At 35.9% G+C, this 17,041-nt stretch overlaps 1 protein-coding gene and 1 long non-coding RNA gene across 6 annotated transcripts; both read left to right on the top strand.

Annotated features, from left to right (window-relative positions):
* Nucleotides 1-671: 671 nt before the first annotated feature.
* Nucleotides 672-2,752, top strand: LOC136070569 (uncharacterized). 2 transcript variants are annotated; one of them, XR_010631799.1, is made up of 4 exons: nucleotides 672-967; nucleotides 1,168-1,342; nucleotides 1,708-1,762; nucleotides 2,386-2,752. It is a non-coding gene; the product is annotated as an uncharacterized LOC136070569 (long non-coding RNA). The 2 variants fall into 2 exon arrangements; XR_010631798.1 differs by having other exon boundaries at nucleotides 699-967; nucleotides 1,176-1,342.
* A 1,305-nt stretch (nucleotides 2,753-4,057) lies between these two features.
* LOC112039138 (probable protein phosphatase 2C 80) lies at nucleotides 4,058-13,547 on the top strand. 4 transcript variants are annotated; one of them, XM_065780669.1, is made up of 5 exons: nucleotides 4,058-4,265; nucleotides 4,763-5,527; nucleotides 6,077-6,401; nucleotides 7,151-7,303; nucleotides 13,054-13,547. In XM_065780669.1, the coding sequence occupies exons 2-5, from the start codon at nucleotides 4,902-4,904 to the stop codon at nucleotides 13,348-13,350; spliced, it is 1,401 nt and encodes a 466-aa protein (XP_065636741.1). In that variant the 5' UTR covers nucleotides 4,058-4,265; nucleotides 4,763-4,901; the 3' UTR covers nucleotides 13,351-13,547. The 4 variants fall into 4 exon arrangements, with proteins under 4 accessions (XP_065636741.1, XP_065636742.1, XP_023927750.2 ...); XM_065780670.1 differs by having other exon boundaries at nucleotides 4,059-4,265; nucleotides 7,154-7,303; XM_024071982.2 differs by lacking the exons at nucleotides 4,058-4,265; nucleotides 4,763-5,527; nucleotides 6,077-6,401; nucleotides 7,151-7,303 and adding exons at nucleotides 8,725-8,943; nucleotides 9,441-10,205; nucleotides 10,771-11,095; nucleotides 11,846-11,998.
* Nucleotides 13,548-17,041: the final 3,494 nt, after the last annotated feature.

The following is a 17,041-nucleotide window of genomic DNA, read 5'->3' on the forward strand; positions in this document are numbered from 1 at the left end:
AATTTTCCCAGTACCCATGTTTGATACTCTATATTCGGGAGAGAGTTGACATTGAGTCCGTTCAGCCATTTTTGTTGTGTTGTAGATTTGAGGATTAGAATCTCACACCTACTCATGCACCAATTACAATCACACCATTGCAAACAGGCATTAACTTCCAAGCTCATGGTCTAAAACCTGACTAAAATTTGTTCTTGCATGGCTTCACTATCTAGATATAGAATGCTGCTGTTGTTGTGATTGGCTCTCCTCTTAGAAAATTGGCAAATCCATATAAAGTCATTTATGTTCTCTATTGTAACCCAATTTGTTTTTAGTCTCCTTTATCTCTCTCAACAGTTTGAAAACTATTCTTTCTGTATTTTATTTTTTGAATCGAGAAAAAGGAAATGCATATTTAACCTATATAGGGCCTACAAATTTTTTCAAAATTATGATAGTAAACAAAATTAATGACCATGTGTTTGTGTTATTACTATTCAAAAAATGGAACTAAGAACTTTTGAATGTTAGGGGGAATTTTTGTCTGGATTATCATAATCTTTTAGATTGATCTATTGAGAAACCTGTTGACTTTTTAATTATAGAAACACGTGGCAAAGATATATGTATGAACTGCAATGGCCATTATAGATGTTTGGTTGAATACAGAATTTGTTGAGTTAGCTTATAAATTGGAGTTGCAAAAGGACACAAAAAGTTGCACATGTTTAGAATTTTTCAAAGTATCTTTTTGCTGCAGGGCTGGGTTTGATTGAACTGGTTGGGTGAATGGCAAAGCAGACTAGAGTCACCACATTGGTCAACCTCAGAAGGATTTGAGAGTGAATTGTTCTAGCCAAAAGAAGCACTTCCTATTGATTTAACTCAACCATATCTCCTGGAGTGTCTTTTTTTAAAAAAAATTGGAGAGCCCCACAAGAGGAGTGGAGGTCAATCCCAGTGCTTTCGTCATAGTCGAAGAAAAGTGAGAAACAAGGGGACTTCTTTCCCATCAATTCTCTTTCTCTGATTTTTTGTTTTTTTTGTTTTTTTGTTTATATTTTCATTTAAGTTCTATTACATCATCTCAGGTAACTTACCTTTTAAACATTCCAAATTTCATGACATTTTACTCTTGATTTGCGCCCTTTTGTAAACTTTTGTTCTCAACGTTGAAAATTGAAGTTTTGCAGAGTAATCTGATAAGGCTTGTCATGATTACTAAAAAAAGTCTTGAGCAAAGTGGAAGCAAGGGACACTGTCGGTCTGAGGAGGCACATAAGATGGCTGAAAGGGATATTGCAACGAACTTGAAATTTGCATGTACATTTTAGCAAACATTGTTGACTAGAAAGAGCAGGTTGGTGGTTCTAGTGGTGTTGATGCTATTTGCTCTACATGATCTTTCAGTTTGCATATACATTTGTATAGTCCCAAAGCCATTGTCAACATGACACATTAGGACCCAAAAGCCTACCATGAAACTATTAATTTTAGAAATCTTAAATATGGTCTTCCTCTTATTTTTTAATAGAAACAGTTAAAAAAATGGCATGTCAATTAAGGAAGTAACAGAAAGTATGACTTTTTATAGAATATAACTGCGGAAAATAACGGGACCTTGACTTATTTGATGAGGATCACAATATATATTTATATATATATATGAGTTTGCTATAGTATTTATACTGGCTTTCAACTTACCAAGTATCCTTTTTTGTCCAGGCTTGGAACTGGTTGGTGGAACAGATAAGGTCCTGAATATCACTAAACATGGTGGGTAAGTAGTGTCTGTTTATTCCATAATTAATAGCCTAACCTAGCCTATTCATCCAAGTTTTTGTGACCCTTCCCCCTCCCCTTTGTCAACTGAAAGTAATTAACAAAAGAAGAAAGTAAGTAAAGAAAACTCTGTTAAAAGATTGACTTTTAGTTTTAAATACATTTTTTCTTCATGGTTAGCAACAGCACAGGTCACCTGTGCTGTTGCTAACCATGAAGAAAAAACATATAGTTATATTCTGACAAATGAATAATACACAATGCAGGCTGAAATAGTATATGAGGTATTTGGTTGGTCATTAATCATTATTCTAATTTCCTATAGCAGTGAAGCAATAAACTTGTTTTGGGAATACTATTACACTCTATTTCAGACCTTTGGATGGTAATCTCATTAGAGTTTTCAATAAAAACTACCCCATCACACCCTATTACAATAGGCAAGCAGTTTGACACACACTCTCTCTCTCTCACATGTTATGTGCTTTAAATTTATCCACCTACCTTGAGCAGTAAAAAAAGTTTGAGGAATACCAATTTGGAATGTGATTAAAAAGTGAAATGATGATCTTTCTCTCTCTCTCTAATTTTTCTTTTTAAATTTTTGGTTGGTTGAAGCAGTACAATGAGTGTATTTGCATTTGCTACTCAAATTTGGTGAACAGACACCGGATCCTGTCGGCAACATAGAGCAATGCTGACTGCTCACCAACTTGGAAGAAAAGCTTTTTTCACTTGTATGGTATGGCTTCATTGTTCAGCCCACTCATGTTCTAGTTAAAAAGGGAAGGAGATATAATGATTAGTATAGGACAAGACTCTCTTTCTACAAGAATCTTTACCCTTTCAATGTTCCCTCATAATTAACTTTCTTTTTTATCATCTCTCTCTTTTCCTTTCCACTTATACCACTCTTGATTGTTTTTGAATTTGAAGCCCATCCATGTAAAGTAGATGATATTGAAATTGATTGGTAGTATTCATTACTTGTGACCCTTCTTTGCCTTCTCTATGTGCTGTATTTTTAATGGCTCACTATTGAGAACAAAAAAATATCCTTCTTTTTCCTTTATGTCACATTGTGTCCATCACGTATTTATAGATTATTTTATCAAAAATTTAATCATGGTGAAATAAGATAAGACATGATATGAAAATAGTTTATAGTCAATTTGATACAGAAATAGTTGCAATGAAGATAAATAATTGTGACTTCAAAATTACGTAGTATTTTAGTTTAAGCAGTCTTTTGTGGTTGATTTATCGAATTTGTGTTGGGTTTATTTATTTATTTTTATTTTTAATAACATTGTAAAGTTTTCAAGATATCCTAAATTACTTAGTAAGAAAACATATTTATATTATATTAGAAGTATGTGATGCATGTATATTCTGGTAGAGGTATGGAGTAGAGGCCTTGCCTTTTTAACAACAAAAAGGCAAAGAGGGAATATTATTAGCAATCTTGATTTGATTTATACATATAATGTAGTTGATTCTAATTAGTTTGGATGATTTTATTAATGTGCAACTTTCTAAAGTTTTTTTTGTTTCTTCTTTTTTAAGGTACAATTATTTTTATGCAATAAACTAAATAAGCTGATTGTAAATAAGCCTATCCAAACTCACATGGTTCCATTTTGATCTTTCTCCATCGTTTTGTACAATGTCAATTTCTTTGTTACCCTAATTTCAACTATACAGTGACAAATTCGAGAATGTGATGTGTTATGATGATAGTGACTACACAGTCTACACTTTTAAAAAAAACCCTTTCACAGCTGTGATCTTATATTTTGAGCCCCGCACCAAACATGTGTGGTGGCCCTTTTCAAGTGTCGACATTAACAAGATGGGTTGGAGTCTCATATTGATATATATATATATATATATATATAGTTTTGGTATGGTCACTTAGGCTATAAATCAACACATGATTAAACGACTTTGAATGCACTACTAAAATCTAACTTACTTTTAAACAGACAGAACTAAATTATATGATTTTTTATCATCTTACTATCTTTTTTTNCACACTCTCCAGTCCTGGCAGACAGCTGGCCTTACCTAATTTGTTCGTTCACAACCAAGCAGTTCACCTTAGTTGAGGCTCATAGATACTCATAACACTTGCTTGCTACTTGGACAAAATATGTAAAGTTACCAAAGTACCCCGGATTCCAACTTTGGCTCGGTTCGTAGCTGCAAACTGGTTTCGGTCTGCATTCACAGGGGCTTTTAAGTCCAAAAACCTTGGGTCCCACATGGGTATTTTTTTTTAGGCTTAGGTTGTTGTGGACCTTACGCAAAAGAAGAGGAGAAAGAAGGTTTTAGAATTTTTGGAGTAGTGAAGAAGAGAGGGAAGCTCCAAAGGTCAGAATCGAGTCTCTACTCTTCGGAGCTTCTCTTCGCTTTTTTCTTTCTTTTCTGTGTGGGAAAGATCGCTTTCCAATAGCTTTCTCAAGCGCCGACTTTCCTGTGAATCCATTTGAAACAGACAGGTGCGGCTTTCTACTTCTTTTTTACATTCATTGCTTGCTTTTTTTGTTCATTCTGATATGGGTGTCAAACTCCAACCTTGTTTTTTTATCGTTTTGAAATATGGGTTATTGTTTTTAATTGGTTTGGGTGGTGATTTTTTGTAGTTTGTTGAAATGGGTTCTCTTTTTCTCGCTGATTTTTTGAAGAGAGAGAGAGAGAGAAAAAAAAATGGCTTCTTTTGTTTCTTTGCAAACATAGTTCCAACTCACATGTATATTTATGTTTCTAAAGTTTCAAAATTGAAAAGGGTTTTTTGTTTTGATCTAGCCTCATTATGGATATCTTTTTATTGAGGGTTCCAATGAGAAGAAAAAAGAAAAAGGACTTTCAAAGATATCTGTTTGCTACTAGATTTTCTCAAATTCAATGGAATTTCAGCCATTTCTTCTCTTTGCGATTGTGTTTTATTTAGGAGCGAACTCCTTGAAATATATCTTAATTTCTCTTTCCATGTTAGGTTTCAAAGTCTTACATTTCACTTCAGAAGGCTTAGTGCGAATTGCTCATAGCTTAATTGGTGCATATAGAATATATAGATGTATTTGGAGTAATGACATTTTATGTCCAAGGTTGGATAGCCTCCAAGAGAGTAATTGATGCAAGGGCATTCTATATACGGGGCTAAGATGCCATCTGGCATTCTATCAAAGCTGAATACTACTATCTATTCTGGTTTTAGACGTGCAATAGTTCAGCGACAAGGTGGTTGGCAAAGTTCGCTAAATTTGGTACTTCGACCAGGGAATTTGTTGTTTCGGTATTCAGCACTGTCGCGATCCCTGCCCTATTCAACTTCTTTGATATCAGAGGCCTTTCAGTTTTCTAAAGGTCGGGAGAATAAGAGGAAATTTATGGCTGCTTCTACTTCCAAAGCTGTGTTAGCAGATGTCTATGTCGATGACTTGATTTCAAGTTGTGGGAATGCATTAGACTTCACAAAACCTACTGGCGTTTTTTACAATGACAGAAGTCGCGGCAGATATCAAAATGCTAGCCTGAGTTTGAGAAGGAAAGAATGGTCCAACAGTCATCTGATTTGTGGGTATTTTATTTTCGATGGATTGAGGCGGAATTGTAACCCCAGTTCACTTGTTGGACCATGGTTGAAGAATTTCCATTCTTCTTCTTCTGTGTGCCACTCTACTGGGGCTGCTCATGATGTGTCATTTGACAGCAATTCTCGTGATGAACAGCTTGCAGATTCCACCATTTTGTCCGGCCAGTATGTGCTCTGATTTTCTTTATTCTCTGTTTTCCCTAGTCATTTTAATGAATTAATTAATAGCAATAGGTCACGGGTTCAAGTCTGAGAATCAGCCTTTCTAAACAAAATTAGTGGTAAGGTTTCCTACCATGTCCTCTCCCAAACCCCGCAAAAGTGGGAGCTTTGTGCACTAGGCATGACCCTCATTTTTTAAATAAAATAAATCTAGTCAATTTTGTGTCTTTCATGAGCGTCATACTTATTGGCTAGTTTAGTTGATTTGTTGATGCTGCAATTTGAATTTGTCCTTTATAGCATGTAAAATTTAGGATTGTAGCTTTGGACCAAACTTCACTAATCACATGAATTGTCATTCACACTGTTATTTTGGAGATGCCCTCCCCCAAAAGAGTAAACAAACATTTCTTGCTAATTGTTTACAAATTAATAAAATGGGCTTAGCAGCACCAGAGAGGAGGGTTTTTGTCATACTATAAAGAAGTTTGCTTATGAATTGGGGTTCATTGTTTCTCACTGTTTATATTTGTATAACTCGTTTGTGTTCAGAACTGTTCTGGGTGAAAGAACCCTGAAGCTTATTTCTGGATCATGTTACCTGCCACATCCTGACAAGGAAGAGACAGGTGGAGAGGATGCTCATTTTATTTGCGAAGATGAACGAGTAATTGGTGTTGCAGACGGTGTAGGTGGCTGGGCAGATGTTGGTGTTGATGCAGGACAATTTGCCCGTGAGCTCATGTCTTATTCAGTGAATGCAATTCAAGAGGAGCCTAAGGGTTCCATTGACCCAGCCAGGGTGTTAGAGAAGGCCCACTCGAGTATAAAGGCCAAGGGATCCTCAACAGCATGCATCATTGCCCTTACGGACAAGGTTTGTTGTTTTTCATTTTCACAAGCCCCTAATGCCTGTACCTTTTATAAAATTTTTGGAACTTGGAATGTTTACATTAAACAGTAAAACTAGATGATAAAAAATGGAATTTTGTCCACTCTATGTCTAACAGCAGGAATATATGTTTGCTTTCTGCTTGTACACACAATTTCTCTCCACCTCATCTTGACCTTATTCATACAAGAACAAATTAAGGAACTCCACAAGATGACCTAGCAGTTGGCTGAATAGAGGCTCTTCTTTATATTGCTGCTCTCTGCTGGATTTGCAGATTTGATGCCATTTTCTCCTTCAACAAAGCAAAATTTTCAAAAAGTGGCAACCCTTTCTCTTGGGTGTAGTACAAATTTTTATCTTCATTTGTAGGGGTTGACTTTCTTAGTTTCTTAATTTCTACACCTGGGATTATTGCACACTCTCAAATGCTATTTGATTTCATTCTGTAAATTGCAAGCCTTTTAAGACAGAAGGCTGCTGAATTGCAACTACTAACAATATGAAATATTCATGGATGGGTTTAGAATACTTGAGATTTGAACTTAGGTTGAAGACGGCATGCACTAGCACAATTAAAACTTGGACAGAATGCATGATGCAGGTTTCCAGCCAAAAACCTTACACTCTGGTCCTCCATTTGTGTCCACTTCGAACAATTTGCTTTATAGAGAGAAAGACTAGAAATATTTGCCATCCATTGTTATATGGTTTCAAATGTTTGCTTCTTTCAGCAGGGATTACAAGCTATTAATCTAGGAGACAGTGGATTTATAGTGGTTAGAGATGGATGCACTGTCTTCCGATCCCCAGTGCAGCAGCATGGCTTCAATTTTACATATCAGCTCGAGAGTGGCCGTGGGGGTGATCTACCCAGTTCTGGTCAGGTCAGTTAGCACTTATACCTCACCATCATGTATGATTTGTTAATGTTTGTGACATAATTATTAGCTTCCCTCGTCATATGTGAATCATATGTCTTCTTCTTCTTCTTCCCTCCCCCCTAATGAATCAGTAAAGAATTTTATACAAATAGGACGAGAAACAACGTGAGCCCCAGAGCAACAAAGTAAACCCTTCAAACTTATCATATATCTCTTTTTCGGATGTGAATTTTGAAAATCTAACCGTTGAATTTCATGTTCCTTATGTTCTTAACATGTATATCAAATTTTGTTCAAATCGGATGTTATATACTATTCGATCAATAAACTTATTTTTTATATACAATTTTAGATTACAAAAGCTTGAAATTTTAATATTTGTTTGATGACATAGTAATTAATCTTTGATTTTCTTGAAATTTTGCAAGCATGAAGAATATAATAAGAACATGTAATCCAACAGTTAGATTTTCAAAATTCATATTCAATATAAAAATATATGATAAGTTTGAAGGGTTTCTCCTCAAAACTAGTTTGGAGATAAATTTTGTTCGCCTTAGACGGCCCAAAAACACAGCTAAGAGCATTCACAACAGTGGAGGTATAATGCTATAATGCTAAAATTTAGCTCCAAAATCACAAAAAATAGCTTACAACAGTGGAGCTATAGCTATAAATTATACATGAATTGCTACAATGCACATCTATCTATAGATGTGCACTGTAGCTCAAAGCTAAAAAAAAAATATTATTTTATTCTGCCTGCTCCTTTTTTTATTCTTTCTTTTCACACCGTGCCTCTCTCTCTCTCTCTCTATCTCTCATTCACTCTCATTTCATCTCTGAAGCTCTCTCTCTCAAGCTCACTCTCTCAACTCCGGTCTGAAGCTCATCGAAGCTCACCCACGCCGCCTTCAATCATACACGCCTAAACCTCTGATCTCTTCCCCACTTTCAGTTTATCTCTGCTTCCTTTTCTCTTCTTTCTTTCTCTCATTCTCTCTTCTTCCCTTTCTCTTTTCTTCGGATCGACATTGGGTTTGTGCAGTGGGTTTGTGTAGTGGTGGACGGGTTGTGCAGTGGGTTTATGCAGTGGATTTGTGTGGTGGTGGGTTTGAATCGGTGGTGGTTGTTTGGGTGTCGATGTGGGTCCCTTCGGTGGTGGCTGGGTTTGAATCAGTGGTGGTTTGGGTGTTGGCTGGGTTGTTGAATCGGTGGTGGCTATGGGTTGTTGAATTGGTGTGGGCTGGGTTTGAATCGTTAGTTTTGAGTTGATCTGATTTGAGTTTATTTGTTGGTTTTGGGTGATTTTGGAATGTGTCTCTGTTTATTTTGGGTTGGTAGTCCTTTTTTTTTTTTTTTTTTTTTTTTTTTTTTTTTTTTTTTTTTTTTTTTTATTTTTTTTAGGCTTAGGTTGTTGTGGACCTTACGCAAAAGAAGAGGAGAAAGAAGGTTTTAGAATTTTTGGAGTAGTGAAGAAGAGAGGGAAGCTCCAAAGGTCAGAATCGAGTCTCTACTCTTCGGAGCTTCTCTTCGCTTTGTTTCTTTCTTTCTTTCTTTCTTTCTTTTCTGTGTGGGAAAGATCGCTTTCCAATAGCTTTCTCAAGCGCCGACTTTCCTGTGAATCCATTTGAAACAGACAGGTGCGGCTTTCTACTTCTTTTTTACATTCATTGCTTGCTTTTTTTGTTCATTCTGATATGGGTGTCAAACTCCAACCTTGTTTTTTTATCGTTTTGAAATATGGGTTATTGTTTTTAATTGGTTTGGGTGGTGATTTTTTGTAGTTTGTTGAAATGGGTTCTCTTTTTCTCGCTGATTTTTTGAAGAGAGAGAGAGAGAGAAAAAAAAATGGCTTCTTTTGTTTCTTTGCAAACATAGTTCCAACTCACATGTATATTTATGTTTCTAAAGTTTCAAAATTGAAAAGGGTTTTTTGTTTTGATCTAGCCTCATTATGGATATCTTTTTATTGAGGGTTCCAATGAGAAGAAAAAAGAAAAAGGACTTTCAAAGATATCTGTTTGCTACTAGATTTTCTCAAATTCAATGGAATTTCAGCCATTTCTTCTCTTTGCGATTGTGTTTTATTTAGGAGCGAACTCCTTGAAATATATCTTAATTTCTCTTTCCATGTTAGGTTTCAAAGTCTTACATTTCACTTCAGAAGGCTTAGTGCGAATTGCTCATAGCTTAATTGGTGCATATAGAATATATAGATGTATTTGGAGTAATGACATTTTATGTCCAAGGTTGGATAGCCTCCAAGAGAGTAATTGATGCAAGGGCATTCTATATACGGGGCTAAGATGCCATCTGGCATTCTATCAAAGCTGAATACTACTATCTATTCTGGTTTTAGACGTGCAATAGTTCAGCGACAAGGTGGTTGGCAAAGTTCGCTAAATTTGGTACTTCGACCAGGGAATTTGTTGTTTCGGTATTCAGCACTGTCGCGATCCCTGCCCTATTCAACTTCTTTGATATCAGAGGCCTTTCAGTTTTCTAAAGGTCGGGAGAATAAGAGGAAATTTATGGCTGCTTCTACTTCCAAAGCTGTGTTAGCAGATGTCTATGTCGATGACTTGATTTCAAGTTGTGGGAATGCATTAGACTTCACAAAACCTACTGGCGTTTTTTACAATGACAGAAGTCGCGGCAGATATCAAAATGCTAGCCTGAGTTTGAGAAGGAAAGAATGGTCCAACAGTCATCTGATTTGTGGGTATTTTATTTTCGATGGATTGAGGCGGAATTGTAACCCCAATTCACTTGTTGGACCATGGTTGAAGAATTTCCATTCTTCTTCTTCTGTGTGCCACTCTACTGGGGCTGCTCATGATGTGTCATTTGACAGCAATTCTCGTGATGAACAGCTTGCAGATTCCACCATTTTGTCCGGCCAGTATGTGCTCTGATTTTCTTTATTCTCTGTTTTCCCTAGTCATTTTAATGAATTAATTAATAGCAATAGGTCACAGGTTCAAGTCTGAGAATCAGCCTTTCTAAACAAAATTAGTGGTAAGGTTTCCTACCATGTCCTCTCCCAAACCCCGCAAAAGTGGGAGCTTTGTGCACTAGGCATGACCCTCCTTTTTTAAATAAAATAAATCTAGTCAATTTTGTGTCTTTCATGAGCGTCATACTTATTGGCTAGTTTAGTTGATTTGTTGATGCTGCAATTTGAATTTGTCCTTTATAGCATGTACCCACTATTTCTAATAAAATTTAGGATTGTAGCTTTGGACCAAACTTCACTAATCACATGAATTGTCATTCACACTGTTATTTTGGAGATGCCCTCCCCCAAAAGAGTAAACAAACATTTCTTGCTAATTGTTTACAAATTAATAAAATGGGCTTAGCAGCACCAGAGAGGAGGGTTTTTGTCATACTATAAAGAAGTTTGCTTATGAATTGGGGTTCATTGTTTCTCACTGTTTATATTTGTATAACTTGTTTGTGTTCAGAACTGTTCTGGGTGAAAGAACCCTGAAGCTTATTTCTGGATCATGTTACCTGCCACATCCTGACAAGGAAGAGACAGGTGGAGAGGATGCTCATTTTATTTGCGAAGATGAACGAGTAATTGGTGTTGCAGACGGTGTAGGTGGCTGGGCAGATGTTGGTGTTGATGCAGGACAATTTGCCCGTGAGCTCATGTCTTATTCAGTGAATGCAATTCAAGAGGAGCCTAAGGGTTCCATTGACCCAGCCAGGGTGTTAGAGAAGGCCCACTCGAGTATAAAGGCCAAGGGATCCTCAACAGCATGCATCATTGCCCTTACGGACAAGGTTTGTTGTTTTTCATTTTCACAAGCCCCTAATGCCTGTACCTTTTATAAAATTTTTGGAACCTGGAATGTTTACATTAAACAGTAAAACTAGATGATAAAAAATGGAATTTTGTCCACTCTATGTCTGACAGCAGGAATATATGTTTGCTTTCTGCTTGTACACACAATTTCTCTCCACCTCATCTTGACCTTATTCATACAAGAACAAATTAAGGAACTCCACAAGATAACCTAGCAGTTGGCTGAATAGAGGCTCTTCTTTATATTGCTGCTCTCTGCTGGATTTGCAGATTTGATGCCATTTTCTCCTTCAACAAAGCAAAATTTTCAAAAAGTGGCAACCCTTTCTCTTGGGTGTAGTACAAATTTTTATCTTCATTTGTAGGGGTTGGCTTTCTTAGTTTCTTAATTTCTACACCTGGGATTATTGCACACTCCCAAATGCTATTTGATTTCATTCTGTAAATTGCAAGCCTTTTAAGACAGAAGGCTGCTCAATTGCAACTACTAACAATATGAAATATTCATGGATGGGTTTAGAATACTTGAGATTTGAACTTAGGTTGAAGACGGCATGCACTAGCACAATTAAAAATTGGACAGAATGCATGATGCAGGTTTCCAGCCATAAACCTTTACACTCTGGTCCTCCATTTGTGTCCACTTCGAACAATTTGCTTTATAGAGAGAAAGACTAGAAATATTTGCCATCCATTGTTATATGGTTTCAAATGTTTGCTTCTTTCAGCAGGGATTACAAGCAATTAATCTAGGAGACAGTGGATTTATAGTGGTTAGAGATGGATGCACTGTCTTCCGATCCCCAGTGCAGCAGCATGGCTTCAATTTTACATATCAGCTTGAGAGTGGCCGTGGGGGTGATCTACCCAGTTCTGGTCAGGTCAGTTAGCACTTATACCTCACCATCATGTATGATTTGTTAATGTTTGTGACATAATTATTAGCTTCACTCGTCATATGTGAATCATATGTCTTCTTCTTCTTCTTCTTCCCTCCCCCCTAATGAATCAGTAAAGAATTTTATACAAATAGGACGAGAAACAACGTGAGCCCCAGAGCAACAATGTAAACCCTTCAAACTTATCATATATCTCTTTTTTGGATGTGAATTTTGAAAATCTAACCGTTGAATTTCATGTTCCTTATGTTCTTAACATGCATATTAAATTTTGTTCAAATCGGAAGTTATATACTATTCGATCAATAAACTTATTTTTTATACACAATTTTAGATTACAAAAACTTGAAATTTTAATATTTGTTTGATGACATAGCAATTGGTCTTTGATTTTCTTGAAATTTTGCAAGCATGAAGAATATAATAAGAACATGTAATCCAACAGTTAGATTTTCAAAATTCACATTCAATATAAAAATATATGATAAGTTTGAAGGGTTTCTTCCCAAAACTAGTTTGGAGAGAAATTTTGTTCGCCTTAGACGGCCCAAAAACACAGCTAATAGAGAGGACTCTGTAGTTTGTATGTCTTTCTAGCATATGGAAGAGTTTTGGCTTTGTTCTGTCCATGTATGTGATGGAATATAAAATTGTTAATTAGGGATTAATAGTAATGAGTTTATAATTTTATTAAATAAGAAAATATGTATTATGACAACGCAGACATCAAACATGTGCTAGCTGCATCTCCCTAATGGAGTTATTGTGGGGACTTTCATGAGGTCTGAAATGCTTCTTAGCTTTAGGCTTCCATGATCCTGGAACCCTTGAGAGCTAAGATACAGTTAACTAAATCAGCTTAGGTTACTACAATGATGAGAAAGGAGTAACTTCTCAAGTACGATTAGAAAGGAGTCCTGAATATTTTATGTTTTTTTCCCACTGGTAGTTTTATCAACTAAATCAGCAGCTTAATCAGTACAAGCTGTAATCAAGTGTGTTAGACTCAGGTATCTTTTTGGGATAAATGCATCCAGGTTTTTACAATTCCTGTCGCTGCTGGAGATGTCATTATTGCTGGAACAGATGGGTTATTTGACAACTTATATAATAATGAGGTCACAGCTGTTGTTGTTCATGCGATAAGAGCTGGCTTGGAACCACAAGTAACTGCTCAGAAGATAGCAGCTTTGGCACGCCAGCGAGCACAGGATAGGAACCGACAGACACCATTTTCTACGGCTGCTCAAGATGCTGGTTTCCGTTATTATGGAGGCAAGCTTGATGACATCACAGTTGTCGTGTCATATATAACTAGTTCTTCCGATGTGTGAGTTTCTCATTTCTAGTATAGATATACTTACTTTGCTTGTATAGTCACGTGTTTTGTTGTGGTGGTGGACTGGGCAGTGTGGGCTGATAAGCCCATTAATTCCATTTTTGGCCATGAAACACTGCGAAAGTTGTACTTGATATTGGTTACATTTAGTCCTTTGAAGATCTGAAATTTGAACTACATTAGCATTAGAAAGCTGTGCACTTCGATACGCTTTCAATTTTCTTACAAAGTTAGTTATATTTAAAAGAAAAGTAAGGCTTTAAAAACCCTTAAATGGTTAAAAAAATAAGAGAAAAAATTGTTGATAAACGAACACTATGTATGAGATGCTTGAGCAAAGGAGTTCACGTATAATTAATGTAACCTCCTTGAATGTCTGGCCCAAGTGATAAGGTGAATGCAATTTTTTTCTTCTTTTTCATCTTGGTTCAATATGTGAGCTATTGTATGAACTTGTTATGATTTTTTAACTATTTTAATTTTGAACTAATGGACCAAAAGTTTTGCTATGATTTTTTAGCCTTTTAAAAGTTTGAACTAATTGATTGAAGCCGATTATGTGGGAGGTTATATGCCCTTGTTACTGGACTATTGTACAATAACTAGATTGTACAATGATGTCACTCTCTTTTCTCTTACAAGAATAGTGGAACCTATTGTTATGTGAGATTAGGAAGTATGATATTATTATACTCTTGGAATATTGTATAATTACCCCTTGTTCCTTGGGTTAGGCATAATTCAAGGAGGTTACATAAATTAAAGGTGAAATGCTTGCTTTTCTGTATGCTAGCAGTTTTTCTTTCTAGTGTTTCAGCTTATTTTCCTATGATCAACAAAAGCCAATTTTTTTTTATCTAAACACTGAAATCGGTTACAACTGTGGAGAACAATAATTATCTCAGGTATCATGTTTGGTTCTCATAATTCATATATCAATTCTCGTAACTCATTACCCACAACTCAGGACTCATTCTCATCACTCATAATTCCCAATTTTTTTCTTTATTCATTCTGCATCCTATTTGGCACCCGAAATCCCCCTGGTTTTTAGTTTGTAAAAAACAGATTTTAACTCGGTGGGATCTTTATTAGAAACTGCTACCTGCCATAGCAACGAAACCTAAAGACCACAAATTGCAAACAAACACAGCACCCACATGAACCGAAGAAGAAAAAAGCATTGATCAGCAACACCCACATGATCAGCCACGCCTACAAAAAGAAAAAGCTACTAACGTCCACACAAACCTCCATTACAATCCAAGCCTCAAACCACAACCACACTGATACAGACATCCAAATCCGAACACATCAACATACAAATCCCTAGATCGGCAATCCAAAAACGTAGTCCACACCCACCAGAAAATTACATGCCAAAGAAACCCCATCAAAGACTATAAGAACCCAGAAAAACCCACAGCTCTTCTATTCTCAATAACTCATAAAAACCCATAAATACTTATTTATTCCGAAAATCACAGCCAAATAAACCAAACAAAACCCATAGATAACAGAAAACCCAGGCCCAATTTTCGAAATACAGCCATGAGAAATTTGTGAGATCGAAGAAGAGAAAGCACCGGTGTTTGCTGTGTTCAGATCGAAGAAGAAATGCCCCGTTTTGAAGAAATAGAGGAAGAAAGAAGCTAAGAGAAGAAATAGGCAAAGAAAGAAAAAATGAAAAGAAGGAAAGAAGAAGAACCTAGAGAAAAGGAAGTGGGCGTGAAGAAGAAAGAAAGAAGAGAAAGAAAGAAAGAGAAAAAGAATGAAGAGAAAGGAGCTGAGAGAAAAAAAAATGGCGTGAAGAAAAAAAAAAAAGAGAAGAAAGAAAGAGCCGTTAGTAGTGTGGCAGGTCTGTACAGTGTAGGTCCTATGTGATCAAAATGTCCCTTATCTTATAAGGATTTTTCTAATGTGTGCGGCACACAATAATTAATTATTTTTGAAAAAAAAATTCTCAAAAATTGAAAAAGTATTTGACAATTTTTTTAATTTTTAAGAAAATGTTTCCAAAAATGGATGACTTAAAGATACACATTAATCGGACCCAACTTATAACTTAAAATGTGAAAATACCAAAAAGTTGTTCTCAATTCTCATCACTCATTCTCAATATTTTGAGTTATGAGTTATGAGTGATGAGTATTAGGAATGAAAACTTGGCCAAATAGATGCAATTGGTGTAAGACCCACCAAAAGTGAGTAATAGGTGATAGAAAATGAGTGATGGATGATGGAAATAAGGCAAACCAAATAGGCTTATCATCTCTTTAACAAGTATAAGATCAATGACATATACGTTAAATGTAGAGATGGTTAAATGTAGAGATGGCAAAAACTCGCTTGGGAGGAGTTTCCTATTTGACTCGATGAGTACAAATATGTGTTTTACCCCATTAGTAAGGGGATTCGGGTATTGGGGCAGGTTTTTCTTGTGCCCGAACCTGGTGGAAGACAGCCATGGAGCATTGGAGCTGCCAATTTTAAAGGGGGCCGTGGAGCACCTCCAACGCTATGCTGTTTTAGATGAAAATTTAAAATTTAACTCTAATCAAATCAAACAATGCATTCAAACTTTCACGCACATCTATCATAGTGCAATACGAGATTCCTCCTCGTCTACAATTTTATCTACTTCAACTGCCAATCTTGCTAGCACTAAACCAAGACAAACTGTGTAGTGACTAACAATAATCCTGATTACAATAATAATCATAGTAATTACTATTCTAACAATCTTATTCTTGTATTAAAAAAAAATTCTAATCAAATCAAACTAAACATCAAAACTTCACGCTTCCAAGATTCTTCATCTACAACAACCAGCCACATTGCATTATAAAAATCTTGTTGCTGTAATTTTTTTAAGTTTATCCAACTTGGATGTACACATATCTCCTCATGGCAGGGAGAAAATTGGTGTATTTATCATTTGTACCATCCAGATACTTTTCAATATGTGTGTATTGACACTTTATATGAGACATTTTTTTTTTGGCAAATAAATAACATTAAGTTTAAATTTAAATGTGTTGAGGACCAAAATTTCACAAGAAAACCCATTTCATGAAAAGTAAGGAAAAACCATGGGCCTTAACAAAAGAAGGCCTAATTCATGAAGCTAAGAAGGACCATGAAAGCCCAAAATCCCAAAAAGAAGAAAAAAGAAAGAAATAATAATAATGATAAAGAAAAAAAAGAAGAGGATCTCGGTCAGGTCAGAGGATATGCAACAAGAAGAATCAACATCAAAACCAAGATGTATGTTCAGATTTCCAGCAAAAAAGCCATTAAAAATCCAACAAAGACCAGGTATTATCTTTGTGACCCATGATCCAAGCCCGTGAGATCCTGAGTGGATAGTAAGGGAGGAATAGTTTAGTCAGAAGGGGAGTGATTTCTAGTGAAAGGAGGATCCCAAGAGTTTCCATTGGTTCATATATTTGCTTAGAATGCATGAACCAATGAAAAAACTCAGTTTCCCCATGTGCATGACATCTCCCCACAATTTCCTCTCAATTGTCATTTTCAACAAAGCTGTCACAGTACATTGAGTAGCCCACCCATTCCTCTGACTTTTCAAGAAGTAATCTTTTATTTATAGCTAAAGCTAAATGCCTTTTGAGTTATAATTGCCTAAATAAGCTAAACCTCTACTCAATGCACATTTTCAGATGCCA

Source organism: Quercus suber, unplaced genomic scaffold (assembly GCF_002906115.3).
Source record: "Quercus suber isolate HL8 unplaced genomic scaffold, Cork oak 2.0 scaffold_243, whole genome shotgun sequence".
NCBI lineage: Eukaryota > Viridiplantae > Streptophyta > Magnoliopsida > Fagales > Fagaceae > Quercus > Quercus suber.

What these genes read in the sequence shown, in the direction of transcription:
- LOC112039138 (XM_065780669.1), top strand. Translation starts at nt 4,902, where the DNA reads ATGCAAGGGCATTCTATATACGGGGCTAAGATGCCATCTGGCATTCTA. An exon ending in TCCACCATTTTGTCCGGCCA is followed by an intron (nt 5,528 to 6,076) that starts GTATGTGCTCTG and finishes GTTTGTGTTCAG; the next exon opens with AACTGTTCTGGGTGAAAGAA. An exon ending in TCATTGCCCTTACGGACAAG is followed by an intron (nt 6,402 to 7,150) that starts GTTTGTTGTTTT and finishes TGCTTCTTTCAG; the next exon opens with CAGGGATTACAAGCTATTAA.